Source organism: Arvicola amphibius, chromosome 1, assembly GCF_903992535.2.
Source record: "Arvicola amphibius chromosome 1, mArvAmp1.2, whole genome shotgun sequence".
Lineage (NCBI taxonomy): Eukaryota > Metazoa > Chordata > Mammalia > Rodentia > Cricetidae > Arvicola > Arvicola amphibius.
Window position 1 is genome coordinate 167,774,224 of NC_052047.1, and position 26,779 is coordinate 167,801,002.

The window sequence follows — 26,779 nt, forward strand, 5'->3', positions numbered from 1 at the left end:
GTCTGTCACTCGGCTCCTTGAAGGAACGAAATGTACCAGTGTCATTTTCTGTTCAAATAACTCTCCTACAGGAATCATAAACTTCTCCCCTGGACCTGAACAAATATCTGTTGCCTTTAATGGAACTCTTTTCCTTGCCAGAACAGTAACCTCTCTTGATTTACTCTTCAGTCTGTATGAAAAACCGGAGTGACCTAATTCTGCTTCAATTTTCTGTGCTCGTGAGGACGCTAAATGAGTCTCCTGCAGTCAGGCAGGATTACATCTTGCTGCTGTTTTGGGAAGTTTAGAATCCTGACTCTCTTTATCGGACTTCCTGCTGAATCCCATTGATGGGGAGATGAAATTGTCTGGAGAGCAGCATTATTTAAAATGAAGATTTCTACTAAGCACAACAACAACAGAGATAGTTTTGTATGTTTACCCTCCCCCAACACCTACCTCCCACGTAACTTTGCCACCCACCCCGTGTGCCACATCGAGTATATATTATTTCGCTGTAAAATCTCCTCCCCCTCTTTTCTTGAGTTTGCACTTTGTACTTCATGCCTCTTCCATACAAAGAGAGATTCTTCTGTGTTGGGAAGTCTTGAGATGCAGTGATAAACCGTTTCTCCTTCAGAGAAGCAGTCATGACAGGGAGAAGTGCACCCCTGGCTCTTACCTGCTGCAGTGATCCGGGTACTCAAACTCCATGACCACCAGCCGGCCCCCACTCCTGGGTCCTCACGTCCCTCTCTTCCCTCCAACTTCCCATCCAGCTCAGTGTGGGCTAGTCTCAGCACCGTCAACCCAGGCGTCCTGTCGTCACTGTCTGCGCCCTAGAACCTGTCCTTTGGCAGGAGGAATCAGAAGCTGCCATTCCTAGAGTTTAGTACCCGACTCGCTGTGTCATACCGAACCAAAATACACAGGAGGAGTGTAAGTTCTAGGATATCAAATAAGAAAAGGACGCATGGAGTCTAGAACCAAGGATGTAGCGTAACGAAACTGTGGGTGACACCATCTTCTGCCACTGCAATAGCTAAGTCCCTTTAGTGTGATCTTGATAATAAGATTACAAAGCAAAGTGATTTTAAAGGTAAAAACTTGTTTCAGTTTTACTTTGTGTGTGTGTGTGTGTGTGTGTGTGTGTTTCTCTTCATACATTCAATGTTTAGAAATAAATTCTTTTTGCCTGTTTAGACATTTGGGGCTACAAAGGTAGATAGGAAAAACCAATTGGATAATAATCCATATAATCTAGATTTTGATTTTGAATTCTTCCATTTCTAGCTCTATGGTGCTGTCTTAGTTAGGGTTTCTATTGTTGCTATGAAACACCATGACCAAAATGCAAGTTGGGGAGGAAAGGGCTTATTTGGCTTATACTTCAGCATTGCTGTTCATCACTGAAGGAAGTCAGGACAGGAACTCAAAACAGGGCAGGATCCCAGAAGCAGGAGCTGACGCAGAGACCATGGAGGAGAGCTGCTTACTGACTTTCTTCCCCTGGCTCACTCAGCCCACCTTATAGAGCCCAGGACCACCTGCCCAGGGATGGCACTACCCACCGTGAACTAGGCCCTCTCCCAATAATCACTCAATGAGAAAGTACTTACAGCTGGATCTCATGGAGGCGTTTTCTCAGCTGAGGCTCCTTCCTCTGTGATGAGTCTAGCTAGTGTCAAGTTGACACACAAGACCAGACAGTACTTTCTTCAGTTGCCTCATTAGTAAGAGGGGGCCACTGCAGCATTTATTTGTGTGTTCCTGTGTGTTCCTGTGTGTGCGTGTATGCATGCATGTGTACATGTGTGTTGAGAATTCAAAATTGTTCTTGACATGTTGACATGCACTTAGCACAGTGAGTATTTAGTGGGTTATCACTAACTTTTATTATCTTTTGTTTCTTTTCAATTCTATTCTCAAACAGTTTTGTCCCAAAGCTGGGGGAGGAGTTTATTCTAAAACTAGATTTCAGTGATGTGTATTTATAAAAGTAAGGCTTGAAACCGGTTTATATGTGTCAGAGCCACAGCAGCCAGGGACCAAAGAGAGAGCTGCCTTTTCTTCTCTAGTCTGCCTTCATTAGGAGGAAGTACTTGCAATTACATTTTTGATGGTGTCTAAAATGAGAACCCCCAGCATCCTTTTCAGGAAATGCTATTCACTGCTCCCCCTGATTTTTGCAGATGCCCAGTTTGCTGTCTTTTCTCAAACAAGCACTGCCCAGAGGAAGTGGATGTGGTTGGCAGGGCTCTCTCGGAATGTCTCTAGCTGGCTCACTTCTGCAGCCTCGGCTTCTAGAGCTGCGCTTGTGACTCTGCTGTAGCTGCTATAGTCACTGTCACCTCAAAACAGAAGGAAGAACTGTGGCCGTGGCTTTGCATGCCATGGCTGGCTGGGATAGGGCAGACTGCCTCTGTGTTCTCTCTGTGTTGAGAGCAAGCAAGGACTTCTAATCCCCCTCCCCCATCCCCTCGAAGTAGCATGAGGTTCCTTTCCAGGCCTTAGAAGCTACATAGAAGTTCAGAGTGTTGAGTAGTATGAAGTGTCTGCCTTCCAGAATTCAAAGGTGGCATTTTTGGTTAACATTAGAAAATCCTGCTGGCACCCCGGAAAGATAGCTGAGCAGGTAAAGGCATCCCGGGATGCACATGAGAACTGACGCTCACAAACTGTCCTCTTCTGTCCATATGTGCACTGTAGTGTGTGCACCGCCACCCTCAACTCCCCATAGCTAAGTGAAGGTAAACTCTTTTTTTTTTTTTTTTCGTTAAAAAAAGAAATCTAGTTGGAGGTCAGAAATCGGCTGTCAGTGTGTGGGATACACGAGCCTAAACCTAAAGCTGTTGTTGGTGCTAGAAGAGTAAATTGTAATGTAGATCTCCGCTTGCCCCCTTTATTTTCTCCTCCTAGACTTCAGGCTCGCATAGCTCACAGGATACAAGAACTGGAAAGTCTGCCTGGCTCTTTGCCACCGGATTTACGAACCAAAGCAACGGTGGAGCTGAAAGCGCTTCGGTTACTCAATTTCCAGCGTCAGGTAATACCTTTTCCCCTGGTGAGTCTGAGGTGTCGGAAATCAATGTCATTGTTCCTAAAGTGGGATCCATGAGCTTCCGCGACTCTGTTCGATACTGTTTTGAAGCTCGGAACTTAGTAAAACAGCATGTCTTTAGACCGATGGCTCCTAGCTGGAAGGAATGAGTAGGAACTACACTCTTCTTTCCCCCTTCTGTATATCAGAAACACTTTTCCTCCCGTACTATAGTGTACAACATCAGTTATTGCATTTTGGTACCGTGGATGAAAACCATGACAACAGATTGTGGGGAGCTGTGATTTGCCTTCATGGCTCCAAGGAAAACCAAGGAGGCGGTAGATGGATAGTGTTTCTGGCAAACCCAAATACGCAGAGCAAGCTGTGACCCCAGAAACAGAAAATATGTTGGTCTCTTTCCCAATCACAAGCCCATGTTTGTAGAAACACCCCCCCCCCCACACACACACACACAAAATGGTGTTGTTTCCTTAATCATTCATCAAAACCTAACTCAGGGGCACTTGGTCACATCGGACCCACTCACAGCACTGACTAATTAGTGAGTTGCCATCTCCTGGAGCTCTTTATTGAGATCTGGCATAATGATCTATTTTCTGATTTCTGAATCGGTAGGCATGTAGCGACATGAAGTTGAACGAATTTTCCCTTGGCTGAGTTTTGTCCAAGGGTGCCAGTCCCCACCCACGGATTGCCTGTCTGAACCAAAGGGGACCAGGAGTGCCTTCTGTCAATCAGACAGGCCGTGCTAAAGTGAGGGGCATGCAGACTGACTTGTTCATGGGCGAGCATGAGCTGGAAGTGTTGAATTTGGTCTGTGGGAAGATCTGACTGACATCACAAGGCCACCGTCTATGGACTGGAGTACACAGTTGACTTCTTGAGGTGGCATGTGCTGGAAGGGTCATCTGGTATCTGGGTGCTGTTGGCTAGGGGTTTCAGAGAGCAGATTTCAAGTTAAATGTAAAAAGAAGAAATAGAAGGGTCCATTACATCTTAGTTAGAGGAAACTTTATCACAGGAATGAGTAAAGTGCCTGGCACAGATTTGTCAAACGCCCGTTAGAGCCATGCGTTCTCAAGCATGAGATGTGACTCCCTGTCCTGCAGTCCTGGTGCTCCCTGGTTTTGTTTGACATTACTGAAAAGTCCATTATCTGCGAAGTTTCCTGGGTAGATGCAACTGACGCCAGGTTCAACTGAGTGGTTATTATAATGTGGGCCTCCAAGTTCCCAATGCCTACTGCCATGTAATATGGTTACATTGTTTATGATGAGAATCTAAAGCAAGTTCACGATGCAACATAAGATTTAAATACTAAAGAACATCATTACAGAGAGGGCGGAAACCCGGCCTGGCATTTTCCATCATTTATTAATTAGAAGTTATGAATTCACGTTGGAGTTTCTGCTGTTACTTGGAACATGAATAGATGGGAACTCTCTTGTTCTTCTTGTAGATCAGCAAGGGAATGATACTAGGACAGTTAAACAAGATTAAAAGGTTTATCGGCTAAGTAACATCATTACTATAATTAAATGAGATGAAGAACTTTATTTCTAACCCGGCTCAGCATCCTCATTTATTTTTTTACTGTTACAGCACTAAAATTGTTTTTGATGTGAATTATGAGGAAAGAAGGTTTATACTATCTTTAAAATTACCATGTAAATTTGCACAATTTCAGTTCTTGCTTTTAGTAATAGCCACCTGCAACTGGATTGAGAAAAATTCATTAAGGCCCCTTTCTGTTTCCACCGAGCTGAGGTCGGGGCTCAGGACCTGGCTTCTGTCTCGGGGATTCACTAACTGCCCTTCTCCTCATAGCTGAGACAGGAGGTCGTGGCTTGCATGCGGAGGGATACCACCCTGGAGACGGCCCTTAACTCCAAAGCGTACAAGCGGAGCAAGCGCCAGACCCTGCGCGAAGCACGCATGACAGAGAAGTTGGAAAAGCAACAGAAGATCGAACAGGAGAGGAAACGCCGGCAGAAGCACCAGGTCCTTAGACCTCCTATTCAGAGGTGGCCCTTGTGGGTAGTGGTCAGGGTCAGGATGTTTGCCAAGTTGGGACGGCGGGGTGGGGGATATCAGGGGGGCGTGTTATCGAACAGAAAGTTAACTGTGGAGTTCATTTTAGAGATGCAAGAGGGTCCTGCTTTGCTTTGAGTTGCTATGACAAAACACTGACTGAACAACCTGGGGAGGAAAGGGTTAATTTGTCTGCAGGGTACAGTCCATCATTCGGGGAAGCCAAGGCAGGAACTGAAGGAGGGACCACAGAGGAGCACTGCTTACTGGCCCTCCCCCTCCTCCTTCTCCCTGTCCCTCCCTGCATATAAGGCGGTGTGCCTTGTGCATGCCTGATAACCCACAGAGGCCAGAGGCAGCTTTGGATTCCCCTGGAGCTAGAATTACACATGGTTTTGAGCAGCAGTGTGGGTGCCGGGAATCAAACCTGCACCCTCTAGAAGATGAACAAGGGCTCTTTATTGCTAAGCCATCTCTCCAGCCCCCAGCAGGAAGTTATTTTTCTATAGTATTCTGGGCTCTTTGAAGGGCCCAGTTGGAGGATTCACAGGGGTAGGACTTCAAGAGCATTCGTTTCTCTGGGCTTGGAAACATTGATGTAGGATTTGATTTTTGTCTCATGATGGTCTTACTGTGCTTAATCTTGTGCCTAACTTAGTTTCCTTTTGAAGAAAAAAAAAAAAAGAAAGGAAAGGAAAGAAAAAAAAATGGAAGGATTTTAGTGTAAGTAGGGTACATATTTTCCCTCTGTCTGAAAAGTGAGTTCAGATTGCATATGGCGATTTCAGCTTTGTAGGAACTTACTTCGCATCACGTTCTAAATTTAAGTTGGAGCAGAAGAAATGTGGTTTTCCCTGGAAATGCCTAGAACCCTCATGTTTATTTCAGGGAGATGGAACAATGGGCTGTAAATTTTTTCGTTGATGTTTTATAGGTCAGACTTTGTCCTTGCTTTTTCCATTTCAGATGACCACACCCTCGAGGTGAAGGGGGCATCTCTTCCCTAGGTTTACAATGTACAGATGAAGGAAGTCTTGCTTTCCACCAGCCCATAACCCAGTTAGTCTTTCCTTTTCCCATTTTTGTATGTCCACACCCTGGAGTGAAGGCAGCCATTCTTTCCTAGGCTTACAATCACACTAGCCCATAGCCCATAGCCCATAGCCCATAGCCCATAGCCCATGGCCCATGGCCCATAGCCTGTGCTGCAGAGGCTCCGGGAAGGCCCCCATCATCCATAGGTTGCGCACTTCGATGATGTCCGTGCATGCTGCAGCATCTTCAGTTGTGCAGATCCTTCCCTGCAGAGTGGACCAAAGCATCCCTTTCTCCCTCTTGTGAACCCTGTAGGAATACCTGAACAGTATTTTGCAGCATGCGAAAGATTTTAAGGAATATCATCGGTCCGTGGCTGGGAAGATCCAGAAACTGTCCAAAGCAGTGGCCACTTGGCATGCTAACACAGAAAGGGAGCAAAAGAAGGAGACGGAGCGGATCGAGAAGGAGAGAATGCGGAGGCTGATGGTAAGGGCCCGTTGTGAGACTGGGAAGGTCCTCTGCTTGCATCTTTCTGCACTGAGAATGTGACACAAGGCATCAAGAGAAGAAAGGGAAGCGGCTTCTCTGTCTCTGTCTCTCTGTCTGTCTGTCTGTCTCTGTCTGTCTCTCTCTCTGTCTCTCTCTCTCTGTCTCTCTCTCTCTCTCTCTCTCTCTCTCTCTCTCTCTCTCTCTCTCTCTCTCTCTCTCTCTCTCTCTCTCTCCACACACACACACTCAGGTGTCTGAACATCTGGAGGGTAGAGTGAGAACTTTTTGTCTTTTCTACACAGTGCGCCTTATAATCCAGGGCTGTACTTGAGGAGCCATAGTTTTGTGCCCTAGGCTCCCATCGTCGTCCACTTACACAGCTTCTCAAATAAAAAGCAAGAGCTGTGTTTTGCAATCCCACCGGGAAGAATGGCAAATGCAGTCCTTTAAACATGTGATATATTTTAGATGAATGACTAAGATTTTGTTGTGAATAAATAGCTTACAAGGTTATATCTTTGAATCCAAGATTCATATTCATTCTTTTGCCTCCGCCCCCCCACCCCCCCGGCATTCTTTTTTTTTTTTTTTTTCAGCCCAAAAGTTGTTTTAACACTTTACTTTCGCAGTTAGGTTTGAATGGATCTGCTTGCAGAAATGGGCAGGTTTAGGTCATTGGCCCGAGTTTTGGGTTTTACTGACCACTTGTGTCTGGAATTGGACAAAGCACACCATGGAATTTAGAAAAGTAACTAAACTTTACAGGTAATCAGAGACCCAAGCTCTGGGTGGGACAGAATTCCCGAGTGGGTCAGAGTAAGCCTCCCATCATACATTGAGTTCTTGAAGTTCTTGAGACATTGTCTCCCTTGCTGGGGCCCTAGTCGGTGTATTATTTTTGTTAGTTTGGGGGATTCCTGACGGTAAACACGATTTGAGGTGTTCCAGAGTCTCACCACCTTCCATCCCACTCTGTTTCTGAGGTGTCAACAGTCTTTGCTCGAGTTAGGGAGACTATTGTGTAGTAAGTGGAGCAATCAACAGGCAAATTTGCCTGATTCAACCGAAGGAAAGCTGTATTAGAACTCCAGCAACAGATTGGTTTGACACTAATGATTAAGCATTTGCAAATCATTAATTTTTGCAATTAAATGATGGAATATACAGATAATAGAGAAACTGAAGGTTTTTTTTATCACTCTTTCTTCAAGTGAGATCAACCATAGCCAAAGCAATTAGAGTTATAATAGCATTGGAGTTCGTGCTCATTCACGGGGCAGACAGCAGCTAGCCTGAAGAGCAATGAAGCCATTGTCGCTCGGCCATGTGCTGGAGAGACACCCTACAGCGGAGTCCCCGAGCTGGGACACAGCCACTAGAGATTGTATGGTGTTCTCTTTTTATTCAGCATCATAGAAAAGTATTTTGGAATGTTCTTTCGCTGGGCAGTCTAAAAGAGATTTCTCTCTAAATGGCTCAGAGGACATCAAAAGGTTCCTTCCACTTGATCTCATCGTGTTATTTAGTGGGAGATGGAGGTGGAAATTACGGGGTTTGTTTTCTATCTCAGTAGAACCAGAGTTCGGGACCTAAATGGCTTGTCTTTTTCCACCTAGGCTTGTTAATTAGCACATTGGGTTTTGCATTAATTTTGAGCAGTTCAAGAAGCCTGGAACACGAAAGGGCTGACTTAAAAGTGTGTGATCACATCCCTCACACAGTGGGGTTCTGTACGATAATTTTGCTGCAGACTTTAGAGTCATGGGCCCAACGCGTTTGCACGTCCCTACATTTGCCAACTTGCAGACTTCACTGGCTCATCCGGTTGGCCCTGCGTATCACCAGATCGAGGTTGTGAACAGTAGAGGGGAGTGTGAAGTGGACCTGTGCATGTCCGTGCATCATGCTCTCATCCTTCTCTCTCCTTCCTGAACAGGCTGAGGATGAAGAGGGCTACAGGAAGCTCATTGACCAAAAGAAGGACAGACGCCTAGCGTACCTACTGCAGCAGACTGATGAGTATGTGGCCAATCTGACCAACCTGGTTTGGGAGCACAAGCAGGCCCAAGCTGCCAAAGAGAAGAAGAAGAGGAGGAGGAGGAAGAAGGTGAGTTCTTTGTCCTGACATGTTTAGCCTGAGATGTATGCCCAAAGACTGGCTTTAGATGAGTATTGCTGGCAAGAACCACTTCTAACTTACGGGAGGTTTGGATTACTGACTTGCGGTAGTTGTGTAGATTAATAGGGTGTAAAAGTAGATGATGTATTAGAGACAAGGGCATAAAATGATGATTGTGGTGGAGCCGTTCACAGTCTATGTTGCTACTGTTTAACATAGTGTAACGTTTCAAGTCAAGTATACAGAGTCAGGAGAAAAAAGAATATAAGACACAAATGAGTATTGTATAGTTTTAATGCCAGGGTGGCGGGGACTTCTAAGTTAGGAGAAAGGAGTAAAAAGTTAAGAAGAAAATGCATTGCAGAGACAGTAGGAAGCCTAGGGCAGACACATGAGAAATCTTTGGGATGCTCTGGACACTCACACATTTCAGTCTGTTTGGACGGCTGAAAATGATGGAAGTTTTAATCCGGTTCTTTTGTCCTGGTATCACAACAAGGTAAGCATACGGACATCAGTTTTATTAGCTGTAAAGACAAGGACAATCTCACGTTAAATATAGCCTAGTTGTCATAAGAGGTGACGGACAAAACTTAGTATTCTGCTCTGCAGATGTTGTGTCTCCATTCAGTAAGTATGGACCAGGAAATCTACATCTTCTTGGATGTTGAAGTGTCCAGTCAGCATCCCACAGATAGAAGGCTCAGCATCCTAAAAGAAGAATATATCCTCTGTATCGAAAGCGTGCAGACACTTCCCTGGCGTTGTGTTTCGAACAGTCTTACATGGCATTTAGGTTGCACGGGGTAGCATACATAGTCACGAGATGATTAAAGTATGCAGGAGGATACAGGTAAGTGACATAGGAACACGGACATTTGCTCAAGAAACTTGTGCCCCTTCAGATTTCGGTCTCCACAGACTTAGGTCTCCTGGAACCATTGCCTGGTGGTTACTGAGGCACAAACAGCTGCGTTTCAATCTCGCAATAACTTCTGTACACACATCAATAGAAACCGTTCATTAGAGCTGTGGAAACGGGGGGGAGGGGAGTTGGTAGCATTGAATCGTTTACTCTCTACACTGAATAATTGAACAGAATGTTTTTCAAAAAATATAATTAATTTCACGGCTTCTGAATTCTCATACCTGTTTCATAATTAAGGAGGAGGAATGAGTGACTGAGACGGCACCTTCTTAGAAGTACCTGATTCTCTTCGTCTGCGATAGCTCACCTTATTGTGAAGTGGGGAACGGGTGACTCGGTGCTTGGATTTAGACATACCACTGAGGAGTACCTCATTTTCTTGTCAGGGTAGCCTTATAGACTTCCCAGAACTTTCAGAGCCAGTGAAAGGGCACAGAAGCAAGCAGATACGGCGCTGGAATATTCTGTAAGCAGACCCCACTCAAGGACAGTTCCAGTTTTTTCTGCTCTGCAGAGCTTGTCGCTGTTAGTGTTTGTGCCATTAAAGTTCTTTATATTTCCTTGTGATTAAAAGCTAATGGCCCAGATTTGAGCTTCTAGTTTATAATTAATAAATTCCTGCTGTGGAATTAGATAGTCACATCACCACAGGCAAAGAAAGAAATGATTGAGTGGCCACAGTGAGGCCGATATATATATATATATATATATATATATATTGTTTTTCGAGACAGGGTTTCCCTGCAGCTTTAGAGCCTGTCCTGGAGCTAGCTCTTGTAGACCAGGCTGGTCTCGAACTCACAGAGATCCGCCTGCCTCTGCCTCCCGAGTGCTGAGATTAAAGGCGTGCGCCACCACCGCCCGGCAAGGCCGATATTTTTGCACTGTGTTGTGCAGAGTGGGGATCTGTAGCAGGTTTCTTGGTTCTGCTTATTCTAGTAGGCCTATAGATGGTGGCTGAGCTTCCTGGCCAATAGTCCTTTCTGTCTTATGCTTTCATTTATCAGCTCTTAGATAGGAGCCGAGGGAGTGTGCTAGAGAAAAAAAATAGAAGTGTTGCAGCCACTAATTAAGCTTGTTCCCCAACTTAGTATCTTTACCTGTGAAAAACTGGAAGTCAAATTGGAGGTAAGGCCTGATTACCTGGCAAAGAAATCACAGATCCCAAGGCAGCAGCTGTCCACTGAGAGCTCTGAGCATCTCCCCGTGTTGGTCCCACTTGATCGCTGTGAGGGATGTTTATTTCCAGCCGCCTTCTTTGTGCTTTCAGGATGTCAGGGTGACCGGCACCCGGATGCCCTTTGCCTTCAGCAGGGCTCGTTACCGTCTTAGATGGTCTCCCAGCAGAAGTGGGATGGATAATGGTAAAAGAAAGGGAGGAAAGGGAGGGGAAGCATGGGAAGAAACAGGCTCTTCCTAGTCCTTCCTGGACTCTTTCCGTCCCTGGAAAGGTTTAAGACTGCTCAGAGTAAAGTCGATAGTTCCAGATGTTTCTTTCATTGGACAACAAAGGAAGGGGTTGCTTTTAAAAGCTGTTTATTTGACCCTTAGTGTTATCTAGAGTTCTCCCCTTGACAGAGTGAATAATTGAGAGTCAACAGCTTCTCTGTGGTGGAGGGAACATCAGAACTTCAGCTGTAGGCTGTGCTCCCAGCGTCTCCCCACTGTAAGCTGCAGAGTGTGCCCCTAGAATCTCCCCCACTGTAAGATGCAGGCTGTGCCCTCAGTGTCTCCCCGGGTTTAGATCATATGCTGTCCCTGTTTACAATTGTGAAAATTAAACAAGGCATCAATGCACTTTCTATTTCGAGAAAGCCTGCTGTACTCAGTGAAGTCATAGCCGTAGACCAGAGCTGGTTGCAGTGAAGATGCAAGCAACTAAGGTACTGAGATCGAAGAGGAGCATAACCGGCCCTGTAGTCTGATTGGATAAGGATTACTTTCTAATTTCAGTGTTAAACTAGTATCTAGTTGGGTTTTTTTTTTCCTTTCAGTTTTAATCGCCCAGCATAACAGATCCTTGGCTGTTCTTGGACGATTCGTTCTTCAGTGAATAATAGGGTTGGCTCCCTGTAGCACGTCTTAACCTTGTTAATTCAATTCTCTTTCCCATTTGGTGCATTTCTATGAAATGTCTGTTTATAAATTACTTAGAATCTTCTCATTCTCAGCCTTGCCTTTCTTTATTGACCTTGGAATCGAAGAGAAAAAAAAAGTCAATTCCGTGTCTATACCTAAGGGTCAGAGGAGAAATACATTTTCAGTATTGAGCTCGTGTGTTATGTGAAAGCAAGCTCTGCATTTCGGGTGGATGCTGCTGTGAGCATTCTGCATGGCCTTGAGGGTTCTGCTTCACCAAGGTGGTCACAGATATACCACAGGTGGCTACCAGGAAGAAAAAAAAAAAAAAAAAAAAAAAAAAAAAGGTGGGGTTAGATAAAACCACCAAGCTCATACAAACAGAGTTGTGCATGGGGCCACCCTTCACATCACGCTAGCATGTAGCCTCTAAAATTCAGAGCTGCATAAGAAAGTGTTTGCATACTAATTTACTATTAGTCCCTTGCAGGGTATATCATTAAAAGATGTATTATGGAGTTCTCCTGTCTCTTTCCCTTCAAAAGGGTCTCCTTTAGTTTGATTTCTGTTGCCGTGACCAAAAGCACCTTAGAGGAGGGAAGGGTTATTTCTGCTGACACAGCCAGATGACACTCCACTACTGAGGGAAATCAAGGCAGAAACTCAAAGCTATAGAAGACTACTGTTCATTGGCTCGCACTCTGCTAGCTTTCAGACAGCCCTGTCCCACCTTCTAAGGGATGGTACCACCTATAGTGGGCTGAGCCTCCCCACTTCAATCAAGAAAGTCTCTCTTACGGATGTGGCCACAGACTGAACTGGACAGTCCCTTAACTGAGACTCCTTTTCCCCAGCCTACTCTAAGTTGTATCAAGTAGACAGTAAAAGCTAAGCAGGGCAAGGGCATAGAAATACTTCCCCCGCTCCAACTCTGTTGCGAGGCTTATGTAGCAACTTTATCTAAAGCATTTGGAGCCCTTGCTGGCACACAGCAATGCTTAGCAAATAGTGGTTGCTACATTCAGCAGTCTTGTGACAAACAGATGGAATGAGGTTGAGATACTCTTGTTTTTTCCAAGTGTTTTGTTTGTTTTGCTATTGAAAACCAAGTCCTGGTCTGGGGAGATGGTTCAGCAGTTCAGCAGTTCAAGGCACTTGTCTCCAAGCCTGATACTGACTTAGTTGATACATGGTGGAAGCAGGAAACTGATTCCTGCATTGTGCTGTGGTGTGTGCACGCACACGCGCACACACACACACACACGCACACACGCACACACACTTGATTTTGTTTAATATAGTAAATTAAAAAATAAAGACTATTTTTAACCTGCATATTTTGTGAGGTTGGATAAATAAGTTTCTCACTTATTTTTTCTGTTTATTTTTATTTATTTTTTAATGACAAGGTCACATATAGCCCAGGCTGGGCCTTGAACTTGTTACATAACCAAGGGTGACCTTGACTTCTACTGCTTAAGTGCTAGGGTTGGTGACAGGGACCAGCTTGGCCAGCTGATTTTGTTTTTTTTCTTTTCTTTTCTTTCTAATGGAGGATTGGTTGTATATAAGTAGAGGATGTCTTTTAGGACAGTGACAGATACTTTGGCTATTGGGGCCTGTAGAAAGGGCACGAAGATTTATTATTTTGGCAGACTCTGCTGGTCACAAGGCTCATCAGCAGCTCTTCAGAGGGAATTTTTTGCTTTGCGTGACCTCTGCTTGAGAGCTTTTTCTGGTGATCGTAAAGAATTTCCCATCCTGCCTTGGGCATAGTTTTTGCATAAGCTGTGGTCAGGAGCTCTTGCGAGAGGTACCCCCACCGAGTGCTCAGTTCAGTTGTCTTGCTTCAGCATCTAGAACTGTTTGACGCCTCGCAAAAATTCAATATAAAGTTCTCCCTTCAGCCTCTTCCATGAGGGGTATGCTAGTGGAAATAACATCCTTGTTGGGTGTCTTTGATGTGTCTTGAAAACCCGTGATATTAGTGAACTTGTGCTTTAGCCAGACAGGGACACCACTGCCAGGTAGTGCTTTCTTCATGGGTTCGCCTTATTTTGTTCTGTTGTTAGGAACCCACAGAACGTTAGCTTTCCTTTCCGGCAGTCCTCATACAGCATTTGGCTTTGTTTCTTTCTGGCCCCCGCTGTTCTCCTTTCATCCTTTTACATTAGAAGGGAGGATCGCAGTATGAGAGAAAACATGGCAAATTTCAATCTTGCTGAGTGACCTCAGTATAATCAGTTTTCAAAGTCCTTTTATTTGTTCTTTTTCCCCCATAACCCACCTCCCATCCACTCTTATAAGTACAGCTCAAGGTTGCTGTACATTGAAGGGGAGAACTTTCTTCACGTGGTACGTTATTCAGTACAGTGATTGGAAATGTGATTTTTAACCATTTTAGATATTAAACACACCCATCAAAGCCTGCTGGTATGATTGTCAGCGAAACGGAATAATGTCATTGAGACGTTTGCTACAAATTCAAGTTACTCCCAGCCTTTTCCGGTTGTTTTATCTCTACTCTTTCCTTAGAGATTCTGTAGTTGATTGCAGCTTTTCCTTCCAAGACCCCATAGGTGGATCAAAGCGGTGTAGTCAGTGCTGCCTGTGTGGGTGTAAGGACGGTTTGGGAGCAGCGAGCTCACCGTCAGCGCGATCCCATTCATCTGGTCAGTGCAGTGTCAAAAATGGGTGAAACGAGTTTGACCCCAAGCCCTGTTTAACTGGCTTGACCAGTTACCTGAGTCAAATGTTCAAATTGGTCTTCTCTGCACGATGCCACGCAGGCAGTGTGCAAATGCCTGCTAATTTGATATTCCCGGGCATTTTTTTTTTTATTACCTGAGTACCTGTCTCGGGGCTCAGAGGCCCACTTAGATGACAGGAAAAATAAACCAAGTGGTTCCTGAAGCTTCCTTTCCAGAAAAGCAGAATGAGCCCTTAACATGCCCTCATGTTTAGACCCTGCTCCGGCACACTGTGGCGATACCTGCTGGGGGAGAAAATGGCTTCTTTCATAATTTGACTGTAAGACAGCTGACATGAAGCTGTCTGCAGCCTGTCCCACTGAAGTCTGTCTTCTTGAGTTCAGCTGACAAGGATTTTCCTATTTCTGGGCGTCCTTCCTCAGGTAGCCCTACTCCCCATTTTATATGCCCCCTGAATGGAAGGCGCAGTCCCGCTCTGTGGACATCCTAAAGTGGAGAGCGTAAATTGACATCGGCCTTGGCAATTGGGAGCCGGAATCTGTTTGAGTCTTAGTAATTTTTGGTAATGAGTAATCTTTAGTTGGGAGTAATTTGCATCACATATCTCCCCTGACATGAATAGGTTAATTATACTTCAATGCCCACATAAGCATAATTAGTTTGTAGCGTTTTGTTAGATAGGAAGAAGCCGCCACGGGGCTCCTTCGGTCTTGACTAATGAATGGACTGCAGTGGTTTAGTTTGATTTGTTTGTTTGTTTTTAGGCGGCGGGGGGGGGGGGGGGGCCCGGGTGTTTTGAGACAGGTTTTCTCTGTGTGGCCTTAACTGTTCTGGAACTCACTTTGTAGACCAGTCTGCCTTAGATTCAGTGTCCCTGTGCCTGGGTCTACCTCCCCCTCCTGCCCCTGCTGGGATTAAAGGCATGCGCCTCCACTGCCTGCCTAGCTGGGTTTTCTGTTTTAATCAGTGGGGTTAAGTGTAGGCACCAGTTGGTAGTTAGTAGAGCATGTGTTTGTGATTCCGTGACACAGACAACTGGTTGAGAACATTTCTCAGGCAGTGGGAATACTGTCACTTCTGCCCTATTTGCACCCAGCTGTCTCACCTGGGGCCCAGACACTGCCCAAAGTCAGTTCCAATGGAAATGAATGTCACAGTCTCTTGTGTTCATTCGTGAAAAGGGGAAGGAATTTCAGGTTCATTTTCTGTGTTGACATTAAAACATGAGTTTGGTGTGAGAACATGGATTTCTGAAAGCGCACCAGCTAGACATCAGATGCCCAGAGCATGATGGGAGGGGCTGGCGTCTCTCTCTGAAGAGCAGACCGCCACCTGGCTTCCAAGTCTCGTGATTGTGTGGCAGGATTGGGTCCAAGGACAGGGAGGGAGGGACACAGGACCCTATATCAATGGTGACTCGTATGTGTATTCTTAACCATTTTATGACTTGGGAATATTTGGGCTCCTAATTGCAATGATGTTGATAAGCCATGACAACAACAATAATACTGTGAATTATGCAGTGAATGGATCCTAGCTGAAGCACATTGCTCACGATGGTAATTTTTTCACTTTTTTTTTTTTTTTTTTTTTTTTGGTCTGGTAAATACTCATTTAGTGATTCCTAAGTTCTGGACACCCTGTGGGCATGAGTCCTCCTTGAACAAACAGAAGTGGCTGACCTCGTAGCCTTAGGAGGCAGTTTTCAGACAGCGCCCTAGCCAGCCTTAATGATAGGCATAACAATAGCTCCTGAGCTCCCGTTCCTGATCCTGAACTGTGGCTTTGGCATGTACCATATGAGCTCTGGAAGGAGCAGGCCCAAACAGTGGTCCATTCCTACTGCAGAAACGAAGGCAAAGAGAAGCTTGTTTGCTGTAGGTTACACCGCAAAGGTCTCGTGTGCAGTCAGAGCTGTGATTGACACGCAACTCATCTAACCCCAGAACTAAGGGCGACTGGACTTCTAATAGCTCTCTGCTTCTTGCTGCCTAATGGTATTGAAAATAGATTAGTTTGGGGGACTTTAAGTAATGAAAGGGTCTGATCATGAGGCAGTCTTTAGATAACGCTCTGGCTAGCTCATAGTATATTCATAAGAGAGTATGCTGTAGAATAGTTTTGATTCTATTCATTTATGGCTCTTCAAGCTTTTTAATGTGCTATTCATTGAAATGGTGATCCAGTTCCACTCATTAGCTATTTCAAATTGGCTTTTTCATTGTCTCATTTGATTTTCTTTGTTGGCCAAATTTGTAGTTTATTTCTGGTTCCTATGGAAAGAATGGTGGGATTAATTGACTTTCTCTCATTAATTAAAACCATCTCTGGAGTATAGTGCTGGAGAATTCCAAAAATGGGACCTTTAGTATCTGGTCACTGGCTGGCTTCTCTTCTGAACACAAGGTTTCTGCCCTTGTTGGAGTGCCTCAGCAGGCTGGGTGGGAACCCATGCGTGTGAGTCCGGGTATCAGTCCTCTGAACCTGCACATACTTCCTCCTCTAGTCAGCAAGACAGAAAAGACAAGTCTCAGACAAATCTAAGTGTAGGAACCTTTATCTTTCTAATCTTTGATAGAAACTCCATTGTTTATACTTAATCACCACCCCCTGCTGTCTGTCTGTGTGTGTGTGTGTGTGTGTGTGTGTGTGTGAGAGAGAGAGAGAGAGAGAGAGAGAGAGAGAGAGAGAGAGAGAGAGAGAGAATGAGAACAAGGGAGGGAGGGAGGGAGGGAGGGAGGGAGGGAGGGAGGGAGGGAGGGAGGGACATGTGTATGATAGGGACACAAGAGTGTTATTTGGTAAGAAAATTATAAATTACATTGAAAATAACTTTAAAAAGTCATATGTTTATGGGACTTCTTCAGTGTGGAAAAATCATTTTCAGTGAGGTTGCTTTGTTAAGAGACTAATTATTTTCATAGAAGATAAAAGTATTAATAGAATGAATGTCTGAAGTAAGCTAAGGAGAGTTAATTTTGATTCTGTATTAGTGTATATATTTTTCAATTAACTAAAGGAGTCCTTGGATAGAAAGCTTGCTTCCCTAAGTATCTTAGTAAAGGAAATGACTGGAACTTTCCTCTCTCATATTCTCATATTTTATTACAAAGAATTAGTATAGTTTTTAAAGTAATAACCTTAAAGTAGAGATTCTGAATATAAAATATTTTACCTGTCAGGTGCCATAAATGGAAGACTTTTTTTTTACCGTTTTGTATATATTGCATATGGGACTTGGTGTATGCCATCCTAATTTCTCATTTCCTTGTCTTTGAGGTGCATAGAGGTTAATGGACTATGACACTGGAGTATTTAAACAATGGTAGAGGATGGAATTTTTCATGAGAACACAGTAGACACACATCAATTTCCCCACATACACACTGTGGAAATACTGTATAGTATCAAAGCCAATTAGGTAGAATGGAAACCACCCGGGAACTCACAGAATTTTGTTTTGTTTGTGTTTTTATGACTGAGGAGCGGTTCAGAGCTTATTGTTGATGGACATTTTTAGAATGCTGTTCTTCATTGCTGATGAAAACTTGCTTAGGGAATAGGAAAGTGGGACTAATTATGTCAGGATTTGTCTTCGGTGCCAAACACGAGAAACTGTTTCTGATTCCTCCTTCTGTCTTGATGGTGCTGTGCCTTAGGCTCTGTGGGTCTCTAAAGATGCGATCCACAGATCTCTAGTAGGCTGGCCTTGAATCACATCTGGCTTTAAATGACTCTACACGTTGCTAAGATGCTGCATATTTTGTCTCAGCAAAGAGAAACAAAAACGAAAGACATTTGCATTGTGCTTCTTGAGAGGAAGACACGGGTTAATGAGATAGTTAGGTGTGGGAGTTGCTGAGAATTCCTGTCCTGTGTTCTTGATGGATACATAACACTTGACATTATTGTTTTGCAGAAGGCGGAAGAGAATGCAGAGGGAGGGGAGTCTGCCCTGGGACCAGATGGAGAGGTAAGGGAAGTGGCACCCACTGGCTCTTATGTTCTGCTAGGGGAGTCAGTCATAACCTGTGGCACCATTCTTTGTGTACACTAATCTGGGCCCCTCATTTTTATTAAAAAAAAGTTATACTTACATGTATGTGAATATTTGTGTGTATGTCTGCATGTTTTTCCATTGTTGTGTGTGTGTGGGGGGGGGGGGGTAATAGAGGCCATAGAGGCCTGACCCTGGATCTGAAGTTATAGGCAATTGTGAGCCTCTAGATGCCTGAAATCAAACTTGGGTCTTTTGCAAGAGCAGCAAGTACCCTGAACTGCTGAGCCATCTCTTGAGCCCCTTAGTTAATCCTCTTTTTTAAAAGTAAAAATGGTCCGTTGTGCCTGGGGAGATGGCATGGTGGGCAGAACTCTCACTGTGCAAGCGTGGAGAACAAGTTAGAAGACACCAGCCCATGTAAAAGATGCATGTGTTAGCATGTGTCTGGAACCCCAGTGTCCTCACAGTGAAGTGGGAGGCAAAGGCAGGGGAACCCCTGAACCTTGGGGACCAGCTAGCCTGAAATTCTGAGTGTCAAACAACATGAGACAATTCTCAAGCAAGGTGAAAGACAATGTCTGACATGCATCTGTCCTCCACACATATGCCTGCAATCACACACATGAAGGAGCACGTGCCTATGTATACACACACACACACACACACACACACACACACACACACACACAGGGAGAGGGAGACTGAGATTAAAAGCATCTTCCTTCAAACCACAGACCATTAACTAGTAGACGATTAGAAATAACACTTTCTCAAGATTCCTGATCAACTGGTAGTTTCTTGTATACCATTCTGCATAGCAGATAAACATAGATCGTGACCACATAGAAGGTATGAGAGGGTAATGCAATTCTGTGATTACACTGGGCAAGTAAATAACACAAGAAGCATAAAACACGGCTCAGTTTCCCTAGTTTATTACTAATTTGGAATCATAAAAATACATAAGCCGAGCAGTTCACATTCTGGATTTCCCTGGGGTATTTCTATAGGCTTATAATAGAGATTGCATGTGGAGCAAGCCAGGCATTGACCTTAATTGTATATCCTAGAATTTCTGATATTCCACTGAGCTCTGAAGGATCTGTCCAGTGATACAATGGAGAGGTGCCAATCCAGAGAGTTTGTTTTAACCAACCTTTACTTGCGGACTCTGAGAATCCTGCTTAGAGTATCGGGTGATGGGGGGATTGCCTGTTTCATTCTAGAATCGCTGGGTACACGGGTTCCATGTGTGTTCCCATGGTCAGATGCAGGAAGAAAGGTTAAACTAGTGATATGTGGAAACCCCTTAGAACTGGGTATTGGGCTAGCTGCTCTACACCATCACTGGGAAGGAAGAGCTCAGGTAAAGGTAAGAAACTGTAGACAGGATGCTACCAGGGTGGAACGCCGCATTATCTGAGTACTTAGAAGCAACATCTGCTTGCAGGACCCCAGGCTTCTCTGACAAGGCTGCACATCACCTGCAGTTTCCAGGCACCCAGCACAACTGAACACTGTCTTGTCCTCTCATCCCCTTACCTCGTGTGGAAATTGTCTTCTGATCTCAATCTGCAACATGTGTCTGTTTTTAGATTGTTAATTTTTATCAGGTGTGAGTTCCGTTTGCTGAAGTTTGCAAAGGGAGCGCCTTGCTCGGTTTGTTCAGAAAGAATGCTCTTCCTTCTCTTCTGGGCCCATTCTGTGCCTTTGCCAGGGTTCTAATTCCACCCACAGTTATTTCCAATTTTCTCTGAGGTGTGACATTAGCAATAAAACAAGCTGTATTATAATAGCCCACAGTAACAAGATACAGTTTTTCCCAGGGAAATGGTACGAATGCTGGATTTCCCTTTTCCCTCTCGAGTGTGTAGATGACCTTTTACATTAATGAGGAAGAATCGTATTGCTGTGCCAAGCACTGCTACTGAGAACTATTGCTTTAGCCAGCGTAGGAGTGAAGAAAACTGGCAGGCCGGGGCAAGCCTTTTCTTTTAAAGTTATCTTTGTGAATGGTCACTAATATTTGTTCTGATTCTGCTGGCGCTTTGTTGAGGGAGTAGGCGGAGAGAACTACGAGGGGTTGAGGTTCTTTTGGGTTATTTTCTCTAAGATGCAGAAAAGTACATCAACCCACTGTTTTTCCTTATCATTTCTTTGCTTAATTAGAAAAAATTATATGACAATCCTAATTACACCGCTAGTGTTTGCATGTATCTATCTGACCACAAACAACTATAAGAGTAATTTAGGGAAAATTCTTTTGAAGTAATGGAATTGCCTACACCACACCCATTTGACTACTCTTCAGGAAACAGACAGTGGAATGAACACACAAATGAAGCGTTTCCAAATGTCTTACCCAGGGCCCTGCTCCTAGAAGGTCGGTCACCCTACAATTAAGAGCATCCATTTGCATTGGGGTTGCTCCATTTCCAGCCCCTTTCAGACAGGCTCTTCCCAGGGGCCGCATCATCTATAACCTTTGTGGCTTCACGTAACTCCTGATTTCTGAGCAAAGCCATTTTACTTTGCAGCATCTGCTAATGAACTTCTTCTTTGTCTTGGCCGGTTCTTCATGCTTCAGATAGGCAGGGGGTTTTGTTGTTTGTTTGTTTGTCTGCCTGTTATCATACACACAATTCCAATTAGACCCCATTCTGGTGGGTTGGTTTCAGATAAAGCACACTGTTTTGTAGTAGATAGCACAGGCTACACTTGTTCTATCCAAATCACAGTTTACAGGAATTGTTGTCCTGGGAGTATTAGGTGAGGAGCTGGGAACTGTTAGTTCTAATGACCCGAATCAGCCTTGCTTGCCTGGAATAAGAATGGAATTGTTCCGAGGGCAAGTATCCCTCATCCTAAATGCTTGCAGCCAGAAGTGTCTCAGATTGTGCGTTTGGAGCCTGGACTTTGGGAGTACATACATATATATGTATACATATACCTTGGGGATAGGACCGAGTCTAAGCATATACTGCATTTATGTTTTGTATGCATCTTATTTTTCTTTTGATGTAGGCTTTAAGGCATAGTCTGAAGGTGACTTTGTGTATTATGCTAGTGTGCTTGTGTTTTGACTAACTGGATGGCCCTTCCCATGGTAACATTATAGAATTTTCAACTTGCGCCATCATATCCGTGATCAGAAAGTTTCAAATTTTGCATTTGGAGCTAGAAGTGTTCAGTGTATAACAGGATAAAAGCTACCTGGAGAAGCTGCCTCAGGGCTCTAACCTAATTTTATATTTTTCTATACAACTGGTCCAGGAAAGACATGGCTGCTATTTGCGGCAGGCAGGAGCTTGGCACAGTCTATGTCCTCCATTGGCATGGCTGCCACCTTGATTGGCAATATGCCTGCACCCCAGCTTCCTTGAACTTCTGTGTCTTCTAACTCAGAGTCTTGTCAAGTACATCCAGTTAGAAAAGCCGAGCCTTTGTACCCATTGCTTAGGTGCCAATGTGTTGAGGTTTTCTGTCGACGGTCAAATTCACATGTTAGACAAATGGCTGTACTATGGAGCCACAGCCAAAGCTCCAGATCTTTCTGATACAGGGTCTCAGTGTGTATCCTAGGCTGGCCTTTAACTTGTGACCCTTTCGACCTCAGCTTCCAGGGTGCTAGTACAACAGGCATGCGCCATCACATCTACTTCTTCAGGGTTGTTAGTGAGTGGTGATGATTTTTTTTCTCTGATCGTCAAGACACATTGGGTATGGAAATGTTGAAACACAGAAAAACATTTCAGATACTGGACAACCAAGAGCCCGAGAAATAACCAGCACAGGCCTGAGAGCCTCCTATCATCCCAGGCTGACTTGATTTCTTTTTGCTCTTTCTAGCCGATAGATGAAAGCAGCCAGATGAGTGACCTGCCTGTCAAAGTGACACACACGGAAACTGGCAAGGTCCTCTTTGGACCCGAAGCGCCCAAAGCAAGTCAGCTGGATGCCTGGCTGGAGATGAATCCTGGGTATGGTGGCAGAAACAGTTATTGGGATTCGTCGGGGGCTTCTTTGACGAAGGGTGGGTATGGCACCAAACGAAACCTGTGGGGCCTTTGCTGAGAGATGGTGTAGAAGTTTTGCATCTGCATTGGTTTACCTGTAAGCAGGATGTTCGCAGTTAAGTCGGCGAATGCCTGTGTTTATTACTCTGAGATCAGCCCCCTCCTCTCCTCTGCTTGTCCCTAGTTATGAAGTTGCTCCCCCGGTCTGACAGTGAAGAGAGTGACTCCGATTATGAGGAAGAGGTATGTGGACACTGTCTCTCTTTGGGCGTTTGCTGGCTTCAAAGTTAACGGAGAGGAAAGGGTCGTCTCCTTGTGAATGTGGGCTTAGTCCCCGAAGCCTCAAGCCCCTTCCTCCTGGGTTTGTTTTCAGTTATGCCTGGGATAAGCGCCTGGATAGGCTCTTGGTGGGGTGTGCCTAGTGACTGTAGTTATCTCTTGCGGTTCCTTGGCTGGTGAGACATCTTAAGAATCCTAATTCATTGGAACCAAAGAGACAAGCTGTGGTTAGACTAGAGATGGTGCAAAGGTCTTTCGGGGGAGCATTTTGAAGATGGATGCTTTGGGAAAGCAGTTCCCTATCCCCCAAGTGGTCTCTGAGCGCTAAATGCCCGAGAACTTCTGAAGTCTTTCAAACCTTGGAGTTCATTAGAAGTTATGAGTCTGGGACCTGAAAAAAAAAAAAAGCAACACGGGCAAGCATAAAGACTTTAATGTACATCTGGACTTCTTTAAACATGACTCTTAATTTTGAATCCTTGGATATGCTGGTTTCTCCAAAGGAAATACATTTTTCTGTTTCTTGAAAGGAATATTTAATGTGTTTAGAACATAAAATGAGAATCTTGGGTACTTTTCACTAGAGATTAGCATTGTGTTAGGTTAATATGAAATGATTGATTAGTGTAAAAACAGATGAAGTGATTTGTATCCTCGCTTGAGTCTGGCTAGTACAATCAGTCATTAAGTCTGGTTTGGACCAGCATACAGGAATCTTGTGCGGCATGCTATAGATGGATGCCAAGCAGCCGCTGACACAGCCTTGCCTAATATAACTGATGAGGATTTTAAGGCAATGGTCATTTCCCTTCTGTATTTTGAATCTTTGCTTTCTAAATTAATATACCATGAACATTTACTGCTTTTAGAAAACAATAAAAATTTCATTTAGAAAAACATAACCATTATAAAACAAATACTTTTGTGCCATGATAATATCTCCTAGCTATTCTCTCTCTCTCTCTCTCTTCTCTCTCTCTCCTCTCTCTCTCTCTCTCTCTCTCTTCTTCTCTCTCTCTCTCTCTCTCTCTCACACACACACCACACACACACACACCACACACACTCTTGCTTGCTTGAATGAATGGGTCCATAAATGATCTGTTAGAAGGTTTTCTTTCTGAGAAAGAGCCTGGGAATATAAAGATAAGGTAGCAGTGGGCAGTTTAGGTAGCCCTTACCACCCAGATGTTGACAGCCGCAGATACCTCCTGACAGCTGGGAAGAGATGCAATCCAACCAAGTGACTGGAGCCCCGGCCACCAACCAGTGAGTGACTTGTAGCACACCCATTTCTAGGAGGCGCTTCTGAGTGATCTGATGACATTGACTTGATGTCCCCATTGGCACTTGTCACGTGTATCCATTTCTCAGGCAATAGTTAGGAAACACATATTCACCATCAGAATGGTTGTGAATGTCATGTTAATAGTGGGCATATGACTATTTCGTTCAATACGTTCAAGAAGTAGGGACTTGGTCAGATCCTTTGCCAAGGTAATGGTGCTTTTTTTCCTGAACACTCAGGAATGTGTGGTGTGAAGCCAGCCTCAGAAAGTAGCATGCTCAGTTAGTCAGATCCTCTCCAATCAGAGGGACCCCACAAGATCATCAGAAAGGGCATTCTCTTGGAGGACGTTAAGTTGCAGAGAGGAGAACAGAGTTCTAGAACAGCAAGCTGTGGTTCACACTTACCCTTGGGAGTTTGGGTCTTGGGGACCCCCTGTAGCATCCCTTTTCTCTCATTCAGAGGTGAAATGGTGAATCAGTTGACTTAGGCAGATGCTGTGAAATAAAATACTATTTAATCTCTTTATAAAAAGCCGTAATCATAAAACATACTCGTTAAAATAGAGACCCTTGCTGTATCTCTGCTCTTCCTCCAGGATGAAGAAGAGGAGTCCAGTAGGCAGGAACAGAGGAGAAGATACTGCTGGATCCAAACAGCGAGGAAGTTTTCCGAAAAGGATGCCAAGCAGATCATTGAGTACGTGCCCTTCGGAGTTTCCGTCACTAATACAGTGAGGTTCATGTGGGTGGGATTTTCTGTTTGCAAATCCTGTTTAAAAACAGGAACAGACTTCATCCTCACACTGCCACTGAGTGTCCCCTCAGCTCCTCACAGGGTCTGAGCCCTGGACCCCTCTGGTCAAGGGCTTTTGTGTTTTTTCATCTCCCTCTCTTCCTTCCTCCCTCCTTGTCCTCCCTCCCTGGACTCTACCCTCCTATCTCCTGCTCAGGTTCTTTTCTGGCCTTCATGCCTGTCAATTGTACTTCTATCCCAGGTTAGACTAAATAAATTTACCTTCCCCTCCCCCGGGGCCAGACTTGCCTTCCCTGCCTCCTTCAAAGCCATCAGCATACCCAGAAGCCCAAGTGTGAGCACCATCTTTGTGTCAACCCGGATGTCATAGCTTCTTCAGCTGCCCAGTCTGCCCAGGTTCACACTTAGCTTCAGTTTCTCCTGTCCGGGTGCCCCATTCCAGCCCGTCCTCCAATAGTGTCTGCACACCCCATTTGCTTGTAGACAGAAGAGGACATTCAGACAATGAGACTCTCCGGAAAGAAGAAGTGGATGTTCTGATATGTTTTCCCCCTCCCAGGTTTGTGCCCACTTTAGCAGCCTTTGTTTTCCAGTGCACCCCTGACTGTTCAGTAACACTTTTAAGAAGGGACAGTGGCTCTTCCATGTGCATTGGGTAAAAAGGCCCCCCGCGAGGCCTAGTGGAAGGAAGAACCCGTTATCCTCTCTTTCCCCTCTAATGTCCTCAGTCATCTCCATACTTTCAGTCCCCCAAGCTTTTTCTAGTGGCCTGTGTTACGGGATTTATCTTCGCATCCCAGAGGACACCCAGGGCACTTCATTGGCAAAGTGTCCACTTTTATGAACTTCAAAGTAGAACCTCTGGTTGTGAGTGCTCAAGTTTCTTCTATATGAGATGATTGTGGAGCTGATATGGATGGTGATGACACCTGCTCAGTTTTTGTGAACTTTACAAAGAATGTTTTTAAGGGCAAAGGCAGATAAAATAGTCACCACAGCAATTTTTTAGACCTCTCAATCGATTTTCGGATTCTGATGAAATAAACGCACAGGACTACATGGATCGATCCATGGGCTTTCCTACTTTGTCTTCCTCAGGACTGCCAAACAGGACGTTGATGATGAATACAGCATGCAGTACAGTGCCAGAGGGGTCCACAGTCCTACTAACACAGTGGCTCATGCTATCATCTGAGAGGGTAGAGAAGGCAGTCCTGCCCGTCTCATTAATGGGCAACCCTAAAGCATTACCACAGGGTAACCAGCGTGATTGCGGTCCCATAGCAAGCCTTGGTCTTGCGTACATGTCATCCCAAGTGTGTATTCCCCACTTTAGGAGCCTTAGTCAACTCTAGAGGAGATTCCAAAGACAGGACGACATTCCGGGTTGAGCCCTTACTCTGCTCCTTCAGAGTGCTGTGGTCAACATGACAGTACCATGCTGTTGGTTTTATCACCCAGGAATGGAATTCGGAGAAATCCTGGCTTACCATTTGGACCAGTTTCACTGTGGTTCTTTGCAAAAAGAGAAAAAACCAGCTGGATTCTGTTCAGGCAGGAGACTGAAGTAAATGCAGTGTAGCTTCAGCTATAGCTGTGGCAATAGCAGGAGGGTAAGGGGTTCTGAGTGCCATCTCCTGCACGGTATACCTTTCCTAAGGTGCGATTAAGTTGTTGGTCCCCGTGCTTCGGTTTAAACACCAGGCTGTGAATGTGCCAGGTGCGTCCTTTGCCTGTTAACTTGAGGGCATCTCCTGTCTTCTTGGCTCTACTCCTTGCTAGCTCTCTGGAGTGTATTCTTGGAGCCTTTGTTGCTTGAATTGCTCCCTCAAAAATTAAAAACTAAAACCAAATAGTAAAGTTTTGTGGTCCGATAAGCATAGGTGATGCCGTTTACAGAACTAAACTATCGGGTACTGGTGAGGGTTAGTGTAAGTTCTGCCTGCTCATACACTAGGATAACTGTGGGCTGTCGCAGGCCAGCTGCATAATCACCTTG

At 44.7% G+C, this 26,779-nt stretch overlaps 1 protein-coding gene across 1 annotated transcript in view; it reads left to right on the top strand.

Annotated features, from left to right (window-relative positions):
* Positions 1 to 26,779, top strand: part of Smarca2 (SWI/SNF related, matrix associated, actin dependent regulator of chromatin, subfamily a, member 2) — a 170,261-nt gene that overhangs the window by 38,880 nt on the left and 104,602 nt on the right. Inside the window, 13 exon segments of the mRNA XM_038338305.1 lie at positions 2,902 to 3,028; positions 4,874 to 5,047; positions 6,428 to 6,601; positions 8,541 to 8,711; positions 18,361 to 18,414; positions 22,291 to 22,426; positions 22,528 to 22,529; positions 22,650 to 22,700; positions 24,623 to 24,647; positions 24,650 to 24,693; positions 24,695 to 24,723; positions 25,879 to 26,014; positions 26,017 to 26,037. Of these exon segments, the coding sequence (XP_038194233.1) occupies positions 2,902 to 3,028; positions 4,874 to 5,047; positions 6,428 to 6,601; positions 8,541 to 8,711; positions 18,361 to 18,414; positions 22,291 to 22,426; positions 22,528 to 22,529; positions 22,650 to 22,700; positions 24,623 to 24,647; positions 24,650 to 24,693; positions 24,695 to 24,723; positions 25,879 to 26,014; positions 26,017 to 26,037 (1,144 nt within the window).